Source organism: Macaca mulatta, chromosome 19, assembly GCF_049350105.2.
Source record: "Macaca mulatta isolate MMU2019108-1 chromosome 19, T2T-MMU8v2.0, whole genome shotgun sequence".
NCBI lineage: Eukaryota > Metazoa > Chordata > Mammalia > Primates > Cercopithecidae > Macaca > Macaca mulatta.
Genome location: NC_133424.1, coordinates 65,526,348 through 65,546,872, shown reverse-complemented (window position 1 = coordinate 65,546,872; position 20,525 = coordinate 65,526,348). Strand labels below are relative to the sequence as shown.

At 46.2% G+C, this 20,525-nt stretch overlaps 1 protein-coding gene and 1 long non-coding RNA gene across 6 annotated transcripts; one reads left to right on the top strand and one right to left on the bottom strand.

Annotated features, from left to right (window-relative positions):
• The first annotated feature begins 672 nt into the window (after positions 1-672).
• LOC144337324 (uncharacterized) lies at positions 673-6,532 on the top strand. Its single transcript, XR_013410298.1, has 3 exons — positions 673-1,343; positions 4,431-4,580; positions 5,407-6,532. It is a non-coding gene; the product is annotated as an uncharacterized LOC144337324 (long non-coding RNA).
• LOC720413 (uncharacterized) lies at positions 4,956-19,506 on the bottom strand. Of its 5 annotated transcripts, none has more exons than XR_013410168.1 (6): positions 19,410-19,506; positions 15,610-15,702; positions 15,068-15,145; positions 11,491-11,617; positions 7,131-10,328; positions 4,956-5,354 (listed from the first exon to the last, which is right to left on the bottom strand). XR_013410168.1 is itself a non-coding variant. In XM_077981223.1 (6 exons), exons 4-6 carry the CDS (start codon positions 15,128-15,130, stop codon positions 8,005-8,007), a joined length of 2,514 nt encoding a protein of 837 aa, XP_077837349.1. In that variant the 5' UTR covers positions 15,131-15,145; positions 15,229-15,307; positions 15,610-15,702; positions 19,410-19,506; the 3' UTR covers positions 6,636-8,004. The 5 variants fall into 5 exon arrangements, 4 of the variants coding, with proteins under 4 accessions (XP_077837349.1, XP_028695208.2, XP_077837348.1 ...); XM_077981223.1 differs by lacking the exon at positions 4,956-5,354 and adding an exon at positions 15,229-15,307 and having other exon boundaries at positions 6,636-10,328; XM_028839375.2 differs by lacking the exon at positions 4,956-5,354 and adding an exon at positions 15,234-15,307 and having other exon boundaries at positions 6,636-10,328.
• Between the last annotated feature and the right edge of the window lie 1,019 nt (positions 19,507-20,525).

The following is a 20,525-nucleotide window of genomic DNA, read 5'->3' as shown; positions in this document are numbered from 1 at the left end:
GGCGGGACCCACGAGGAGGTGGGCGGGCCTGGGCGAGGTAGGGGCGGGGCGCGAGGCGGAGAGACCTTGCCCTTCAGAATTAGCAGAGGGCGGGACCCGGGCGGGACCTGTGCGCCTCTCATCCTAGCTCCCAGCGCCTCTGGTTTTCGAGCTTTGGAGGCGGGACCTGCCAGGAAGGCTGAGGCGTGATTCAAAAGCCCTGTAATTGTCTGAAACGGGGATGCAAACTAGAACGTGAAATGCAAAGCCCTGCCTGGGTGCAGCGTAACGATTTCAGGCTGACGGCCCAAATAATAGAATAGAAATCCTCTCCCTTTCTATTCTCCGTTCACTGGGAAGGGAGAGTCCACCCTATGCTCAGCTTCAGAGACTTTCCTAGGGCCACCGCCTAGGATGCGGGACCGAGTGCTCAGGCCAGGAAGGAGTGAGGTCACCACCTGCTGCTTAAACCCAGCAGAGATGCGGGCACAGGGCCGAAAGCCTGAGGTTCCAGCTACTCAGAGAGGAGCGGCGGGAGGATCGCTGAACCTGGGGCTCCAAGTTAGCCTGGGCGACAAAGTAACACCTCCTCCTGCAGCGCTCCCTTCCTCGTCTCTCTCTCTCTCTCTTTTAAATTTCTTTAAATAAAATTTTTGATTGTGTGAGATAGGGATCCAATATTATTCTTTTTCATGTGAATATCCAGTGAGTTGTCCTAGCACATTTGTGGAAGAGATCTATTACTTTCATTCTTATATTTACATTTTTCTTTTCTTTTCTTTTTTGAGACAGAGTATTTATCTGTCACCCAGGCTGGAGTGCAGTGGCGAGATCTCGGCTCACTGCAACCTTCACCCCGTGGGTTAAAGTAGTTCTCTTGCCTCCGCCTCCCAACTAGCTGGGATTACAGACGGGCGCCACCAAGCCTGGCTAATTGTTTTGTATTTTTAGTAGAGACGGGGTTTCATCACGTTGGCCAGGCTGGATTCGAACTCCTGACGTCAAGTGATCCAGCCGCCTCCTCCTCCCAAACTGTTGGGATTACAAGTGTTAGCCACCGCGTCTGGTCAGGAAAACTCTTAGAAGTTGCATCTGCATACCACTGGACTCAGGTTGCATGACCACATTCCTTTCAAAGCTCAGTATTTAAAGGTCCATACTTTTACATTGGAATTATTTGATGTTTGAAATATTTAACTTCCTACCGAGATACAGGTACTGTCTCCCTTGTTGCTTGCCTTTCAAAGAGAGACCCCAAGTCCTTCAGAAATACATCCCTGGGTTATTAAGCTGAAAAAAGGATTACGTTGTTTCTAAAAAATACCACTTCAAGCCAGGCGCGGTGGCTCACACCTGTAATCCCAGTGGTTTAAGAGGCGGAGGCGGGCGGATCGCCTGAGGTCGGGAGTTCGAGACCAGTCTGACCAAAATGGAGAAACCCCATATCTAGTATAAATACAAGGTTAGCCGGGCATGCTGGTGCATGCCTGTAATCCCAGCTACTCAAGTGGCTGAGGCAGGAGAATCGCTTGAACCCGGGAGACAGAAGTTGCGGTGAGCGGAGATCGCGCCATTGCACTCCAGCGTGGGCAACAAGAGCAAAACTCTGTCCAAAGAAAAGCCTCAGGAGACAGAGAAAATGCATTTACAAATTTTCTAAATAAATGTCCTAGGAAAAGAGACGAAAAAAAAATCTTTTTTTATTTTCAAAGGAGGAATTATACCTCTCATTTATTTGCTTGTTTGTTTGAGACAGGGTCTCGCTCTGTCACCGAGGCTGGAGTGTGGTGGCGAGATTAGAGCTCACTGCAACCATAAAATCCCTGGCTCAAGTGATCCGACCTCAGTGCCCCGAGCAGGTGGGACCACAGGCGTGCACCACCACACCTGACTCATTTTTTGATTTTTAGTAGAGACGACGTCTCACTATGTTGTCCAGGCTGATCTCAAAATCCTGGGCTCAAGCGATCCTCCCGCCTCAGCCTCTCAAAGTGCTGAAATTACAGGTGTGAGCCACCGCTCCATGACCTGACTTTACTTCCGTGAAATATGAAATTATCCTCCACCTCCTGTGTGTCATAGGCAGTTTTGCATGTCACCTTTCAGTTTCCATTATCCACTCAAACAACCCAGGACCTTGCTTAGTTTAATAAGACTTTCTAACTGTCAGTCCCCGCTGCAACCAGCGCCCCACTCCACCCCTTTACCGAGGTCCCTGCCCCTCTCCCCGGCCCTGCCCCAGACGGAGGGGAGCTCGCCCCGCCTGCAGGACGCGCGACTCCACCTGCTCAAAAAAGGCGCTTTGCATTAAAGCCATTTTCAATTTAAGAGGAAAAACTATTCAGCGTTCAGCACAGGTGGTCCACTACAGTAAGTTGTTTTACCTTCCATTGCTTGAAATATTAACTTAAAACGGGCAGGAAGCATCCACGTGATATTAGGGGTAACATCACGGCACATTAAAATCAATCCACCAATCGGAACCCGGAGGATCCAGTCCTAGAGGGAGAGGATGACAGCCGGCGACATCCATGGCCCAGCTGAGGAGAGAGCCCGGACCCGCCCCCTCCAGGCCTGGCTCTTTAGAATCACACACCTTCGGGAGCCCGCCCCCTAGACGACGATAACCCTCTGGCGCGGCTCCTGCAGGCTGTCCGACCCGGCCCCAGGCAGCCTCCTCCCTCTTGCCCCGCCCCAGTCCCGTTCCAGGCCCTGCACCCACAGCGGCCTCCACCCTCTAGCCCTGACCCAGCACCTGTTCAGGCCCCGCCCCCTCTTTGATCTTACCCCCGCCCGCCTGTCCCCGCCCAGTGTCCAGGCCCCGCCCAGACAGGGTTCAGGACCCATCCAGGGTTTTTCTGCACGCAGCGCCCGGGGCTGACTCACGTGACGGTTTTTGTTTTTGTTTTTGTCTTTCTGCTTCAGACCTGCCTTTCGCAGCACCCTAGCCCCGAGTCCAGCCACACCAGGAATCTGGGTGCTTCGGAATGTTGAAATCCCCACGCGAGTTTGTGCAGTTATCAGGGAGTCCCAGGTTCACCATGGGAAACTCGCAGGCCCAGTGGCTCTGCAGCTTTTACATCGTTTTACAAGATGTCTTCCCCCTTTCAGGATCCTATTGCCCTTTTCATTAATACCAGCTGGCGGCTGCTGAGCGCCTCATCCTTATCCACCCATGTTTCCCAGCTGTCAGCCCCTTTGTTATCATGAACGGTGACTCCAGTGTCGATCTTTTCTTGGCATGGTGGATGAGGACTACGAAATTCCTATTTTTATGAGAATTAGATCAACTGTCTGTTTTTGTATAACGTTCAGTCATTTTGTTGCCTAAAACGGGGTCACAGTCCACACCTCATGTTAGAGTTCTTGCATCTTGCGCAGTAAAGAATTCAAGGCGAGTGTCCCAGTGCAGTGAGGAGAGTTGATTGAAAGCTACCAGTTACACAGCAGGGCGTCCTTAGAAAGCAGGGGGAACGCCTCCTCATGAAGTTTTTCTTACATAGGGGCCTAAGTAAAAGCTAAGGTATGTCTCCCTGCCGGTGGGCTGACAGTGTGACAAAACTTATTACTTTGTTGGTTTGAAGCTATCTTTGGCCGGGTGTGGTGGCTCACGCCTGTAATCCCAGCACTTTGGAAGGTCGAGGCAGGCGGATCACCGGAGGTCAGGAGTCTGAGACCAGCCTGCTATCTTAAAAGCAAACATTGTCATGGGCTATTGGGTCGTCTGGACATCGTGTTTCTGTAGGAGTTTGTCCTTACAGGTATCATTAAGATGCTTCCCTTAACCGTAAACATCTTATAACCGTGACTCATGCATGAGCAGTAGGGATATGTCTTGCTAGCTTTAATGGACATGAACTTTGTCATTCTAGCTCTCCTAGGTTCCTGCTTAACAGTTTATCCACTCATGCAACAGAGACCTAAGCCCAACTATGGAGAGACACCACTCTCCTGTAATGTATCTGACAGACTGAGCTCCTACTCCAAGAATGTAGTAATAGCAATACCAAGTGAAATATTAGGAAGTTTCAAACATACATATAATTGATCACTATTTGCAGTTTTAAATTGGCTAACATTACATAGAATGGGTTTTTATTTTAATCAAATATTAGTAATCTATCTTCCACACAAAGTTGAAGAGCATTTCCTTATGTTGAATAAATATGTTCACATTTTGGACCCGATTTTGTGCTTTCCATTACATCTAGTTTTTTTTCTGTTCTCTCTTGATTTTTTCTGTGTTCATGAACTTGTGAAGTATCTACTGGGTCTCAATCAATTTAGAAATATATTTTGCCACCGTTAAAAATGCCCCCGTGGGCACAGCCTCAGGAGGTCCTGACGACGTGTGCCCAAGGTGTTCAGCCTGTAGTTTGGTTTTACACATTTTAGGGAGACATAATACATCAATCAAGGCCGGGCGCGGTGGCTCAAGCCTGTAATCCCAGTACTTTGGGAGGCCGAGGCGGGTGGATCACGAAGTCAGGAGATCGAGACCATCCTGGCTAACATGGTGAAACCCCGTCTCTACTAAAAATACAAAAAACTAGCCGGGCGTGGTGGCGGGCGCCTGTAGTCCCAGCTACTCAGAGGCTGAGGCAGGAGAATGGCGTAAACCCGGGAGGCGGAGCTTGCAGTGAGCCGAGATCGGGCCACTGCACTCCAGCCTGGGTGACACAGCGAGACTCCGTCTCAAAAAAAAAAAAAAAAAAAATACATCAATCAAAACATGTAAGACATATATTGGTTCGGTGTGGAAAGGTGGAATAACTGGAATTGGGGTCACAGGTAGATGACAAAGTAGAGTCCAAGGGTCTGTCATGAAATGGGTTAGAAGAGACTAGAAGATTTCCAGGAGACTCGGTCTCAAGCAATCCTCCCACCTCAGTCTCCCAAGATGCATGGACCACAGGTGTGATCCACTGAACATAGTGGAGTCTCCATCTCAAAAAAACAAAACAAAGAGTAAGGTACTCTATTGAATTACTTCACTTGACATTTTTTTGAAATGAAATGTTTCACATATTACTGAACCCAGCCAACAAATGCATTCATAACAGATTCAGAGATAAAAAATATATTCCCAATAAAACATATCCAACTCTCCAGATAGTGGTGACATTTTCAGCTTGATATGGTAACATAATTGTGACCTTAGTACCAGTTTTCATGCGAATCCACTAGGAAATGGGACAATTTTGCTTTTGTTTCTTGGTCAGGACTCGCTTAATCCTGAAAGTCTTGTGAGAAGACCTGGCGAGAAGACGAGTCAAGCACACACCACAAGAGGTGAAGAGGCATGACTTTTTTTTTTAAGACTTTTTTTTGCCCAGGCTGGAGTACAATGGTGCAATCTCGGCTCACTGCAACCTCTGCCTCTTGGGTTCAAGTGATTCTCCTGCCTCAGCCTCCCAAGTAACTGAGTTTGGCCTTTCTATCAACTAGAAAGGCAGGAATGTGGCCAAAGGTGGGAAGTTTGAATGCTATTACCATATTCCCGCTTGACCTTTACTGCCAACAGCAACACCAACACAAATGGTCAGAAGTCCCTTATGTGAAAATCTTCGTGATCTCGTGGGAAAACCCTGATTTTTGTAAAGGCTGCAAAACAGGCTCAAAAAAAAAAAAAAAAAAAAAGTCAGTCACAGTGGCTCATGCCTGTAATCCTTCCACTTTGGGAGGCCGAGGTGGGTGGATCAGCTGGGGTCAGGGGTTCGAGACCAGCCTGACCAATATAGAGAAACCCCCCTACTAAAAATACAAAAATTAGCCAGGCGTGGTGGCAGGCACCTATAATCCCAGCTACTCAGGAGGCTGAGGCAGGACAATTGCTTGAACCCAGGAGGCAAAGGTTGCAGTGAGATCACACCACTCCAGCCTGGGTGACAAGAGCGAGACTCCATCTCAAAACAAAGATAAAATAAAATATAAAATAAAAATAAATAAAAATACAAAAATTGGCCTGGCGCCGTGGCTCAAGCCTGTAATCTCAGCACTTTGGGAGGCCGAGACGGGCGGATCATGAGGTCAGGAGATCAAGACCATCCTGGCTAACAGGGTGAAACTCCGTCTCTACTAAAAAATACAAAAAAACTAGCCGGGCGAGGTGGCGGGCTCATGTAGTCCCAGCTACTTGGGAGGCTGAGGCAGGAGAATGGCGTAAACCCGGGAGGCGGAGCTTGCAGTGAGCTGAGATCTGGCCACTGCATTCCAGCCTGGGTGACAGAGCGAGACTCCGTCTCAAAAAAAAAAAAAAAAAAAAAAAATTAGCATGCTGTTGGCGCACACCACTAATCCCAGTTACTCAGGAGGCTGAGGCAGGATAATTGCTTGAATGCAGGAGGCAGAGGTTTCAGTGAGCTGAGATCATGTCATTGCACTACAGCCTGGGCAACAAGAGCAAGACTCTATCTCAAAAAATAAAAATTGAAACCAGGCTGGGTAAAGTGGCTCAAGGCTGCTGGCCAGGCTGCTGACCTAGAGTGATTTACCTGCCTTGGCCTCCCAAAGTGCTGGGATTACAGGCATGAGCCACTGCACCTGGCCCATTCTTCTTAACATTAACACTTTTCATGTCAATTAATACTTGAACTCAATGTTAAGTCAACTCAAACTCAAGTCAATGCGGAGTTGACTCTAATGTCAATTAAAGCTTTATGATTTTCTATATTCATTTTATTTGAAACAATTATCTCAAAAAATGAATTTTCTGATGTTCTGCATGGAGTACCCAGACTGAAGACCTTGCCACCCTTATGACATTTGTAAGATTTCTGTCCAGTATGGATTCTCTGATGCCTAATGATTTGTGAATGTGAAGTAAAGGCTTTGTCATAATCATCACACTTGTGAGATTTCTCTCCTGAATGACTTCTATGTTATGCATAGGATGAAACTTGACTGAAGACCTTGCCAGTCATGACATTTGTAAGGTTTCTCTCCAGTATGAGTTCGCTGATGAACTATAAGTTATGAACGATGTCTGAAAAATTTGCCACATTCCACTTTTCAGATTGTGGGTGAAAGATATATCAGACTGTTACTGTGTCTATGTAGAAGAAGGAAGACATAAGAAACTCCATTCTGATCTGTACTAAGAAAAACTCTTCTGCCTTGAGATGCTGTTAATCTGTAACCCTAGCCCCAACCCTGTGCTCACAGAAACATGTGCTGTATTGACTCAAGGTTTAATGGATTTAGGGCTGTGCAGGATATGCTTTGTTAAAAATGTGTTTGCAGGCAGTATGCTTGGTAAAAGTAATCGCCATTCTCCAGTCTCAAGTACCCAGGGACACAATGCACTACAGAAGGCTGCAGGGACCTCTGCCCAAAAAAGTCTGGGTATTGTCCAAGGTTTCTCCACACTGAGACAGCCTAAGATACGGCCTCGTGGGAAGGGAAAAACCTGACCGTCCCCCAGCCCGACACCCATAAACAGTCTGTGCTGAGGATGATTAGTGAAAGAGGAAGGCCTCTTTGCAGTGGAGATAAGAGAAATGCATCTGTCTCCTGCTCCTTCCTGGGAATGGAATGTCTCAGTGTAAAACCCGATCGTACATTCTATTTACTGAGATAGGATAAAACCTCCTTATGGCTGGAGATGAGACATGCTGGCGGCAGTACTGCTCTTTACTGCACTGAGATGTTTGTGTAAAGTCAAACATAAATCTGGCCTACGTGCACATCAAGGCACAGCACCTTTCCTTAAACTTATTTCTGACGCAGAGTCCCTTGCTCACGTTTTCCTGCTGACCCTCTCCCCACCATTACCCTATAGTCCTGCCACATCCCCCTCACCGAGATGGTAGAGGATAGTGATCAATAAATACTGAGGGAACTCAGAGACTGGTGCCAGCACGGGTCCTCCGTATACTGAGCGCCAGTCCCCTGGCCCACTTTTCTTCCTCTATACTTTGTCTCTGTGTCTTATTTTTCTCAGTCTCTCGTCCCACCTGACAAGAAACACCCACAGGTGTGGAACAGGTGGCCCCCTTCACAAGATCTCTCTTCTTTATGGATTCTCTAATGATTTGCAATGACTGTAGCATTATTGAAGACTTTGTGAGAATCATTACATTTGTAAAGTTTCCCTACACCATGGATGGCTTGATGGTGAATAAGTGTTGACTTCCCACTAAAGGCTCTGTCACACTCATTACACTTGTAAGGTTTCTCTCCAGTATGAACTCTCTGATGTTGTGCAAGGTGTGCTTTTTGATTAAAAACCTTGCCACATTCATTACACTTGTAAGGTTTCTCTCCAGTATGAACTCTCTGATGTTGTGCGAGGCATGAATCACTCCGGAAAGCCTTGTCACAAACCTTACATTTGTATGGTTTTTCTCCAGTATGAATTCTCTTATGTCTTTCAAGGTGTGATTTGCGACTGAAAACTTTGTCACATTCTTCACATTTGTAAGGTTTCTCTCCAGTATGAATTCTATGATGACGCGCAAGGTGTGCTTTTCTACCAAAAACCTTGCCACATTCATTACATGTGTAAGGTTTCTCTCCAGTATGAAGTGTATGATGACACTGAAGATTTGACTTCTGACTGAAGGTCTTGCCACATTTATTACACTTGTACGGTTTCTCTCCAGTATGAACTCTCTTATGGTGTACAAGGCATGACTTTTTCCAGAAAGCCTTGTCACAAACCTTACATTTGTATGATCTCTCTCCAGTATGAATTATCCTATGTGTTTCAAGCTGTGATCTGCGAATGTAAACTTTGTCACATTCCTCACATTTGTAAGGTTTCTCTCCAGTATGAAGTCTATGATGATGTGCAAAGTTTTGTCTTCTACTAAAAACCTTGCCACATTCATTACATGTGTAAAGTTTCTCTCCAGTATGAAGTCTATGATGACACTGAAGGTATGACTTCTGACGGAAGGTCTTGCCACACTCATTACACTTGTAAGGTTTCTCTTCACTATGAACTGCCTTATGAATTACAAGGCCTGAATTTCGACGGAAGGTCTTGCCACATTCATTACACTTGTAAGGTTTCTCTCCAGTATGAAGTCTACAATGGCATCTAAGGGATGACTTCTCACTGAACGTCTTGCCACACTCATTACACTTGTAAGGTTTCTCTCCAGTATGAAGTCTACGATGGCATGTAAGGGTTGTCTTCTGACTGAAGGTCTTGCCACACTCATTACACTTGTAAGGTTTCTCTCCAGTATGGAGTCTACAATGGCATATAAGGGATGACTTCCGAATGAAGGTCTTGCCACACTCATTACACTTGTAAGGTTTCTCTCCAGTATGAAGTCTACAATGGCATATAAGGGATGACTTCCGACTGAAGGTCTTGCCGCACTCATTACACTTGTAAGGTTTCTCTCCAGTATGAAGCCTACGATGGCATGTAAGGGATGACATCTGACTGAAAGTCTTGCCACATTCATAACACTTGTAAGCTTTCTCTCCAGTGTGAACTGTATGATGGCATTGAAGGGATGTCTTCTGATGGAAGGTCTTGCCACACTCATTACACTTGTAAGGTTTCTCTCCAGTATGAAGTCTACGATGGCATCTAAGGGATGACTTCCAACTGAATGTCTTGCCACATTCATTACACTTGTAAGGTTTCTGTCCACTATGAAGTCTACAATGGCATGTAAAAGATGATGTTTGACTGAAGACCTTCCCACACTCATTACACTTGTAAGTTTTCTTACCAGTGTGACATCTACGATGACATGCAAGATATCGCTTCTGATTAAAGATCTTGCCACATACATCACATTTATATTGTTTCTCTCTTGAATGGGTTATGTGATGGCTCCTTAAGAGTGAGCTATAATTAAACGCTTTGCCACACTCATTATATCGGCAAGGTTTTTCTCTCATGCGTACTTCCTGTATTTGTGTGGATAATGAGGAATGGAGGAAATTCTTCCCATACTTATTAGAAATATGGGTTTTGAGTCTACAAGAAATTCTTTGGGATGTTGAAGCTGAGGAAGCACCACTGACAGACTTGTCCACTTGGTTACTAATTTTCCCTTCGGTCGGAAATATGTGCAGTTCAGGTAGATGTGAATGAAAGCTTGATCCAAGCTGATCTTTAATAGGCTTGTTTCCAGCATGACTATGATCATATCGGTCTGTACTACGCGTCATCTCTCTGGTTTCTGTCATAGGTGCTTCATGGCCATTTCTTTCAACTTCTTGCCACTGAAACTCAGAGTGATGAATATCTTTTTTGATTTCTGGGAAGCAAAAATCTCCAATGGGATGACTTTTATGTCTTTCCAATGTCCCTGTGTGGAACCCTTCTCTGGTATTACTGTGCCCAGTTGATGAGAACTCCATCATGAATTTTAAAAAGCTATCTAAAAAACATAAAGACCAATAGGTTTCCAATTAAGTACAGAGGGTAAATAATAGTTAATATTGAAGTGTGTAAATATTACACAAAAAGCAATACTTAAACTTCCCAAATGTGATCTTCAAAGTTTAGAAACACCCTGTCTCTACTAAAAATACAAAAATTAGTCAGGTGTGGTGGTGGGTGCCTGTAATCCCATCTACTCGGGAGGCTGAGGCAGCAGAATTGCTTGAACCCAGGAGGCAGAGGTGGCAGTGAGTGGAGATCATGACATTGCACTCCAGCCTGGGCAACAAGAGAAAATTCTGTGTCCAAAAAAAAAAAAAAAAAAAAAAGAGTTCAGTCAAGAGCCTCATATGTATGAGGCAGTAAGCCTGAATGATGTCCTACCTAGGAGAAATTTTCTATAGCAGTCACTGCTGCTTAGAGAAAATGATCATTAGTTTATGTGATGATCACTGTCACAGTGCCAGTGAGAGACGCTTCTGTGATGGTTCTCAAAAACCAGAAAGAAAGGCCAAATGTGGTGACTCATGCCTGTAATCCCAACACTTGGAGGCTGAGGCGGGCAAATTGCTTGAGGCCAGGAGTTCAAGACCAGACTGGCCAACATGGTGATACCCTACGTCTACTAAAAATACAAAAATCGGCCAGGTATGAAGGCATGTGCCTGTAACTCTAGTTAGGTTGAGAGACTGAGGTACAAGAATTGCTTGAACCCAGGAGGCAGAGGTTGCAATAAGCTGAGATCATGACACTGCACTCCAGCCTGTTCAACAGAGGGAGACTCTATCTAAAAACAAACAAAGAAAAAGAAAACAAAACCAGAACCACAGCTGGAAACACTTGTCAGTCAGTGTCATGCTTTCTATCTCGTATCCTGGACCACGTTGACAATTCTGCTCAGGGCTTCCAAGGACATCTCTGCCTACAGCAGGATGATGTTCAATTGTATTAGTCAAAGTGTTCATGAATTTTCTGTTTTTATGTAAAAACAGACAGCTCTAAGAAGCTACCCATGACAGATAGGAGGGTCATCACTGCAGAAAACAATGACATGTACATCAAAAGCATGCACGGGGCAACATCACAAGAGACTACAAAACCAGGAAGAGCCAAGAGAGACAAGGACAGATTCCTCATGTCTAGAGGGACATTTTCCTCACCCACAAACTCCAGATTCCTGTAGTTCTCCAACATCACGGCCGTGTATAAAGCCCTCTGCACAGGGTCCAGGCATTTCCACTCTGCCAATGAGAATTCTATAGCCACATCCCTGAAAGTCAAGCGTCCCTAAAATGAAAAACACATTTCCACAAAACATGGAGGACTGAGTTATCACCTTCACATGAAATGAGAAAAGAGAAAATGAGTATTGATTTGATCCAAGACTGTGTTCTGACAAATCCACATTAAGGTATTTTTGAAAAATTTTTCTGTATAGTTGCGTTTTATTGTACTTTTTCATGATAGATTTTAAAATCCCCTAAGTCACTGCGGAAGTCTCAGTTTTATGGACAATATAAAAAATATATGGCCTGGCACAGTGGCTCACACCTAAAATCCCCGCACTTTGGGAGGCCAAGGCAGGTGGATCATCTGAGCTCAGGAGTTTGAGACCACCCAGGGCAACATGGTGAAACTCCGTATCTACTAAAAATACAAAAAAAAAAAAAAAAAACAAAAAAAAAAAAAAACAAAACCTAGGTGTGGTGGTGCACACCTCTAGTCCCAGTTACTTGGGAGGCTGAGGCAGGAGAATAACTTGATAACCAGAGGCAAAGTTTGCAGTGAGCCAAGATCATGCCACTGCACTTCAGCTTGGGCTGCAGAGTAAGACTCCATCTCAAAAAAAAAAAAAAAAAAAAAAAATATATATATATATATATATATACACACACACACATCTATATATACACATATAGATATGTGTGTATGTGTATCTCTCTATATATATAATAAATCCAGGCATGTTGGCTCACACCTGTAATCCCATCACTTTGGGAGACTAAGGTGGATGGATCACTCAAGGTCAGGAGTTCGAGACCAACCTCTCCAACACGACGAAACTCCGTATCTACTAAAAATTCAAAAACTGGCTGGGAATGGTGGTGGGGTGCCTGTAATCCCAGCGATTCAGGAAGCTGAGTAAAGAAAATTGCTTGAACTCTGGAAGCGGAGGTTACCCTAAGCCAAGATCACACCACTGCAATCCCGCCTGGGCAACAGTGTGAGATTCTTTCTAAACAAAAAAAAAAAAGTACATATATTGCAAATGATGTTTTCTACATAAGCCCTGGGCTTGGCCGCACGTGGTAGGTCACGCCTGTAATCCCAGCACTTTGGAAGGCTGAGGCAGGTGGATCATAAGGTCAAGAAATAGAGACCATTCTGGCCAACATGGTGAAATCTCGTCTCTACTAAAAATACAAAAATTAGCTGGGCGTGGTCGCGTGCCTGTAGTCCCAGCTATTCGGGAGGCTGAGGCAGGAGAAGCGCTTGAACATGAAAGGCAGAGGTTGCAGTGAGCCGAGATCATGCCACTGCACTCCAGCCTGGGCTGGACCATCTCAAAAAAATGAGAGCAAGACCAACTCAAAAATAATAATTTTTTTTTTTTTAAAAAGGCCGAGTGCGGTGGCTCATGGCTGTAATCTCAGCATTTTGAAAGGCTGAAATGGGTGGATAACCTGAGGTTGGGAGTTCCAGACCAGCCTGATCAACAGGGACAAATCCTGTCTCTAGTAAAAATACAAAATTAGCTGGGAATGGTGGCGCATGCCTATAATCCCAGCTACTTGGGAGACTGAGGCAGGAAGATCACTTGAACCTGGGAGGTGGAAGTTGCAGTGAGCTGAAATCGTGCCATTGCACTCCAGCCTGGGCAACAAGAATGAAACTCCATCTAAAAAAAAACAACAACAACAACAACAAAAAGAAACGAAACAAAACTGTGAAGGACTCACGTGTCTTCATTCAGAGAAAGTTCCAAGGAAGATTTAAAAGGCAAGCTATCTTGTTTTCTACCTTGGAAACATGAAAATTTTCAGAACTTGCAGGACAAAATACCATGACAAAACATTCATCAGGCTGGAAGCGGGACTCACACCTGAAATCCCAGCACTTTGGGAGGCCGTGGCGGGAGGATTAATTGAGGCCAAGAGTACGAGACCAGCCTGGCCAACATGGGGAAACCCCACCTGTACTAATAATACAGCAATTAGCCAGGAGTGTAGCACGTGTCTGTAACTGCAGCTACTCAGTTGGTTGAAGCCTAAGACTCATTTGAACCTGAGAGCCAGAGGTTGCAATGTGCCACTGTACTCCAGGCGGATGACAGAGTGAGACCTTGTCTCAAAAAACATGCAAAAAAAAAAAAAAAATCATCAAATAATTTTTTCTAAAGTCTCATAACGATGTATGAATACAATAAAGGATTGCACTGACTTGTCACAGAACCTTCAACAGTGATTCCCCATTGAGCCATGGGGACGGGTGGAAGGTTGGACAGGATAGGGGATGCGTAAGTGCACTTTTCTTTGGACTTTTACTACACAACACATATATACAGTGTGTGGTGTTTAAAACAAAAGAATCATTTAATAATAATGGGTAGAAAAAGAATGGCTCCATCCTCTCTAACGACATAAGTTGTGCTCTTATGTCACAGCAAACTTATAATCATTTTTACCTCAAATGCTTGCTTCATCAGAGTCCGTGCAAAAAAACCCACAAAAAACAAAAAACAACAACAAAAAAAACAGTCTCTGTGGGGTCAAAGTGCTGAGAATGATTTAAAGAATCCCCTGCATTTAGATATTTACATTGATTTTATAATTTGAAGTCAATGACGGAATAAAGCGAACTCTGTCACTGACATTTATCTCCACTTTCGATTCTATTCCAAGCCATTGAAAGTGCAGAGTCCTGCTGGGCTTTCTCACACCTATAATCCCAGCAATTTGGGAGGCTCAGGTGGGAGGATCACTTGAGGCCAGGAGTTCAAGGCTACAGTGAGCTATGACTGTGCCACTGCACTCCAGCCTGGACAACATAGCAAGTCCCCAACTCTAAATAATAGAAAATAAAAGAATTAGCCATGCATGGTGGCGCACGCCTGTCATCCTAGCTCCTTGGGAGTCTAATGTGGGGATCACTTGAGCCCAGGAATTCGAAGCTGCTGTGAACTAGAATTGTGCCATTGCACTCCAAACTAGGCCCGAGAGTGACACCCTGTCTCCTAAAACAAAAGGTTTGGAGTCAGAGACATATTGACTCACTAGTGTAGCTTCAAATGCATTACAAAATCAGACACAAAATATCTCCCCTAGTTTGTCTCCTTTTCCAGAATTTACCAGATACCAGCGCACATTAATGTATGACTTTCATATACAGCTTCTCTTATCTGGTCCAGAAAGAGCTAAATGTGCACCCAGATGTGGCCGCTGAACAATCCCTGCCGCCCAACATCACTGACAGCACGGGGTCCACAGCCCATCTCCATCCATGTCTGGTGTGAGCCCTTCCCAGGACCATGCCCAGGGGAGCCTCTTCCCAAGCTCATTCACTAGGTTATAGGAGATGGAATTTAAGTGAAGATGACAAGGACTGAGAAAAGGCATGGGTGAGTGCCAGCAAACGTGTGAGGCAGGACGCTTCAGACTCACAGCAGACTGGCTACCACAATACCTGGCATTTCAGAAAGGAAAGAGGCAGCACAATCCACCGAGGAATATCACTCACCTGAGGAAGAGCCATCCCTGGATCCTTTTCTTTGCTCTTCTTGGTGGCTTCCTCATGTAACATGAGTCTTTGGAAATCCTGTGCGTGAAAAAACATCAGAGATTTAATGTTTAGAAACCATTCACTCCTTTCCTGTGACAAAACACACACACGGGGGAGACCTCACCCGGGAGAAAGATGGTCTTCTGCTACCCACTGCACCAGAGATCATGCAGAGATAAGAACGTCCCACAGCAAGACCTACAAGGGTAATTTTGACCTGTTTTCAGATCTTGCTCCCCTCCTGGAATAGTCCACACATACACACACGCTGCAGCAGGGCACAGATCTCCAGGGCACAGATCTGGCCCTAACCAAACCCCACACAGAGCACAGCCCCCTCACCTCCCTATGGATCACAGGCTGATCTCAGCTCTCAACATGGAGGAAACTGCCTTGATGTTTAATGCTGGACACAGACAAGGACCACCAGCGCCACTGTAAGTATTATTGAGTGTGGGTCCCATCCTATGACAACAGCAATCTTTGATAAAACAGCATACCTGAAATCCCAGCACTTTGGGAGGCCGATAAGACTGGATCCTTTGAGCCCTGGGGTTGGAGACCAGCCTGAGCAACATGGTGAAAGCCCATCTCTATCAAGAACACAAAAATCAGCATGGTGTGGTGGTGCGTGGCTGTGGTCCCAGCTACTCTGGAGGCTGAGGTAGGAAGACCACTACTTCTCCTGCTGCCCTCCTCCCTCCCCCTTGCCTAGTTCACAAGACAGGAGAAAAGGGAGAAAGCAAAAAGTTAGAAACAGAAGATAGCCAGATGGCCTTGGCGCCACCACCCGGCCCTGGTGGTTAAAAATAAAAATAATAATATCAACCCCTGACCTAAACTACTTATGTTATATGTAAATTCCAGACATTGTATCAAGAAGCACTGCAAAACTTTCTGTTCTGCTCTGTTCTGTTAGCTGATGCATGTAGTCCCTAGTCATGTACCCCACTTGCTTGATCTATCATGACCCTTTCACGTGGACCCCTTAGAGTTGCAAGCCCTTAAAAGAAGTCCTTCTTCCATGACTTGTCCTCCCTCTGCCTGGAGAAAGTCTTTTTCTTCTTTAGAATAACTAGGTACGAGGTCAGGTGCTTGAGGGAGCAGGGGGGCTGTGACTGGTGCGCAGTAGGGGGTGGCTGTTGCTTTTAGAGCTTCTGAGTCAGCTCTGGAGTTCCCTAAGGCAACCGAGGTGGCATCTTGCTGGTGTCCTCTGCAGTGCATGACTAAGGTAACCGAGGTGGAAGAAGGAAGGATTCTGCTACCAAATAGGAGAGTAGCTGTGCCACAGCTGCTAGGAGCCGCAGTTGTACTGGGGGTGCATGAAACCACCCATCTAGGTCAGGAGTCACTTGAAAAGTTGTTAGGCTGATACTTCTACATCTAGCATTTGTCAGCCCTTGCCAAAACCATGGCGCAGCAGTGTGTTACCTGCCGACAGCACAATGCGAGGCAGGGTTCAGCCGTTCTGCCGGCATACAAGCTCATGAAGCAGCCCCCTTTGAAGATCTCCAGGTGGAATTCCCAGAAATGCCAAAGTGTAGAAGTAACAAGTATTTACTAGTTCTCGTGTGTATCTACTCTAGGTAGGTGGAGGCTTTTCCCACACAAACTGAGAAAGCTTGTGAAGTAACCCGTGTGCTTCTTCGAGACTTTATTCCTAGATTTGGACTGCCCTTATGAATTGGCTCAGACAACAGGCCGGCATTTGTGGCTGACTTAGTACAGAAGACAGCAAAGGTATTAAAGATCACATGAAAACTGCATGCCGCCTACCAACCTCAGAGTTCTGGAAAGGTGGAGCGGATAAATCGGACTATCAAAGATAACTTAAGGAAAGTGTGTCAGGAAACAGGATTAAAATGATACAGGCTCTCCCTATGGTATTAAGATTAGGTGTACTCCAAGAGAACAGGATATTCCCCTTATGAAATATTATATCATAGACCCCCTCCCATACTACAGGGACTCCCGGGCACTCCCCGAGTTAGGTGAAATTGAGTTACAGAGATGGTTACAGGCCTTAGGAAAAATTACACAAATGATTTCAGCCTAGGTAAATGACAGATGCCCCGTTAGCTTATTCTCCTCAGTTCACTCTTTTTCCCCAGGTGATCGAGTGTGGATCAAGGACTGCAATGTAGCCCCTTTGCACCCACAGTGGAAAAGACCCCAGACCGTCATCCTGACCACACCCACTGCCATGAAGGTAGAAGGATCCCAGCCTGGATCCACCACTGCTGTGTAAAACCCACAGCTGAAACCTGGGAGGCAAGACCAAGCCCACATAACCCCTGAAAGTGACTCTGAAGACGACGACAAGCCCTGCTCCAGTCACACCCGGAAGCTGACCGGTCTACACACGGCCGGAGCATGAGGAGGCTCATCACGGGACTCATTTTTCTTAAATTTTAGACTTGTACAGTAAAGGCTTCAACTGACCTTCCTCAAACTAAGGACTGTTCCCAGTGTATTCATCAAGTCACTCAGATAGGACAGCAAATTAAAACAATCTTTCTGTTCTATAGTTATTATGAATGTACAGGAATGTTAAAAGGAACTTATTTGTACAATGCCACTCAGTACAAGGTATGTAGCCCAGGAAATGACCAACCTGATATGTGTTATAACCCATCAAGCCCGCTGCAACCACCATTTTTCAAATAAGATTAAGAACTGGTCCTTTCCTAGGTGATACAAGTAAAATAATAACTAGAACAGAAGAAAAAAGAATCCCCAAACAAGAAACTTTAAATTTGATGCTTGTGCAGCCATTAATAGTAACAAGCTAAGATTAAGATGTGGATCTCTTAACTAAGAAAGGAGCTACACAGTAGAAAATAAATACGTTTGTCATGATGCAGAGGTGTGTGAAAATTGTGCCTATTGGCCATGTGTTATTTAGGGTACTTAGAAAAGGACAAAAAAGACCCGGTTCACCTTCAAAAAGAAGCCAACCCCTCCTGTGCTACCGGTCACTGTAACCCACTAGAACTAATAAGCACTAACCTCCTACACTCCCATTAGAAAACAAGAGAACGTGTAACCCTAAGGATCAACAGGACAAGGCTAAACCCCCAAGCTGCCATTTTAGTCCGAGGGGAGGTCCACATGCGCTCTCCCAAACCAGTGTTTCAAGCCTTTTATAATGAGCCAAATCTGCCAGCACCAGAGATTCCAAAAAAAAAAGGCAAGGAACTTGTTTCTGTACTTAGCAGAAAATGTAGCTCATTCCCTCACTGTTACTTCTTGTTATGTATGTGGAGGAGCCACTGTCAGAGACAGATGGCCTTAGGAAGCCGGAGAGTTGGTGCCCACTGATCCAGTTCCTGACACAATTCCAGTTCAGAAAGCCCAAACTAGCAACTTCAAGGTCCTATAAACCTCAATTATTAGACAGTACTATGTAGCTAAGGAAAGAAAAAACTTCACCACCCCTGTAAGAAAGCTCAATTGTCTAGGACAGAAGTTGTACAACAGCACAACAAGGACAGTCACTTGGTGAGGCCTAAACCGTACTGAAAAGGGCCCATTAAGTACATTTTCTAAATTACAGACTGCCTGGGCTCATCCAGAATTTCACTGAGACTGGACGGCCCGCGCTGGACCATACTGGATACGTAGGCACAGAGACCATCTCCAATAACAAAGAAGAAAAGGAAACACTTGGGTCCTGGCTCTGGCAATCTAAGGCCAATTACCGTAAACTTTGCAAAACTAGACCAAAGGTAAAAACCCGTCTCCCCACCCGGAGTAACAAAGGAACAAAGGCTACTCTCCTGTAGCCCTCCCATTTCCACCACGTCTCAGATGGAAAGCGAGAGAGCCCAGGAGTGGCCACGGCCAAGCACGGCCACCCCTCCATCTGCATAGGGCACCCATCTGCTCTGGCCTCAGGCCAATTCACCTCAGCATTTCATTGGCCAAGGGCCAGATCCTTCATCCAGATAAGGGGTAGCCCATAGGGACCTCAAAATAAATATTTTAATCCCCCAAAACGTTGTAAACGCTCGCTCGGGCCCACTCCCACCATGTGGAGTGCTTTCCTGACCCCCGGCACTGGGGCTGCAGCGCCGCGCTCCAGGGGCCGAGGAGAGCGAGACTGCGGGGCGCTCTGGAGCAGGGCGAGAATCCAGCTCGCGGGTGAGGACTTGAAACAGCGCGAGGCGGGAGGACGAGTCAGGAACGGTTTTGCAAAGGAAAGTTTGGCGACAGGAGGTGTCTGCACAGCCCCACTGCAGAAAGACCGGGGACGGGACCAGCCTCAGGGCGACTTTAAACTCAAAAGGAGGCGACTCACCGACTCTCACCCGGACGTCTCAATTTGCTCTGGGTTGAGAAACAGGAGTCGGTCTGTGGGGACCCCACGTCGCGGGTATAGCAGCGCCAAGAGAACTGGGAAGCGCAGACGCGATGGTTCAACCTTCAGACCACGCCATCCGCTTCCGGGTCTGTGCCAATCAGCGCAGGACCGAAGCCAAACTTGGGCTAGTCCCGCGAAGAGGTGGGCGGGGCCTGGGCGAGGCAGCGAAGGGACGCGAGGAGGTGGGCGGGGCACAAATAGTCTGAGGCTTGACTTCACGGAGGAGACCATTAGCAATGTGGATGCTGAAAGTACAAGCGGAAGAAGGAAGCTTCACAGAACTTAGTGTGAAGAAACAAAAGAGAAAACCTCCTCTCCCCTGGCAGCCCCCATGCTCGCCTCGTCTACACCCCTGCATTTCCCTCAGGCTGCCTGGGATCATGCGGTACAGCCGGCTAGAGCGTAACTTCTGTATCAGGGAAACTGTTTGTACAGCAAATTGGGTGGCCGGACTTGAAGAGGTGGCTCTCACGTAAAGTATATTTAAAAATCACCAGACTAAAGCACGCTGGAGGAGTTCAACCTGAGTTTCCAGATCACTCTTTATATCTTCGTGACTTCCAGCCACCATCCACGAGGCAGCCTGGAGGCTTCCACCCACTGCGTTTTAGGGACCAGGTCCTGGGGAGACAGGGACGCTCTCCTGAGACTGAAATCCCACCCTCAGAGCCTTCTGATCTTTCTGGATTCAGGAGGGTTTCTTCCCAAGGTGAAAAGGGGAGGAGGCGGGTTAGGGAAGCATTGTCTTCACCCTCTCCTTCACCTCTCCCTCCAGTGTTTCCTAACCTCCACACCATGTTTGACTTAACCACACAGGGTCTGCCCACCCCTATATCCAGCCTCACAGGGGACTTAGAGCATGACTCTCTCCAAGGGTGGGACCCAGCCAGGAGCAGTGGTTGAAACTCACCAGGAGATTCCAATGTGCAACCAAATTGAGAGTCAGTTTATTTTCGTGCTTATCCCACTTTAACCCACCTGTGAAACACCTGGGGTTGTTATTCAGCTGCAGATACTGATTCAGCAGGGGCGGCCTGTGCCTGAGGGTCTGTG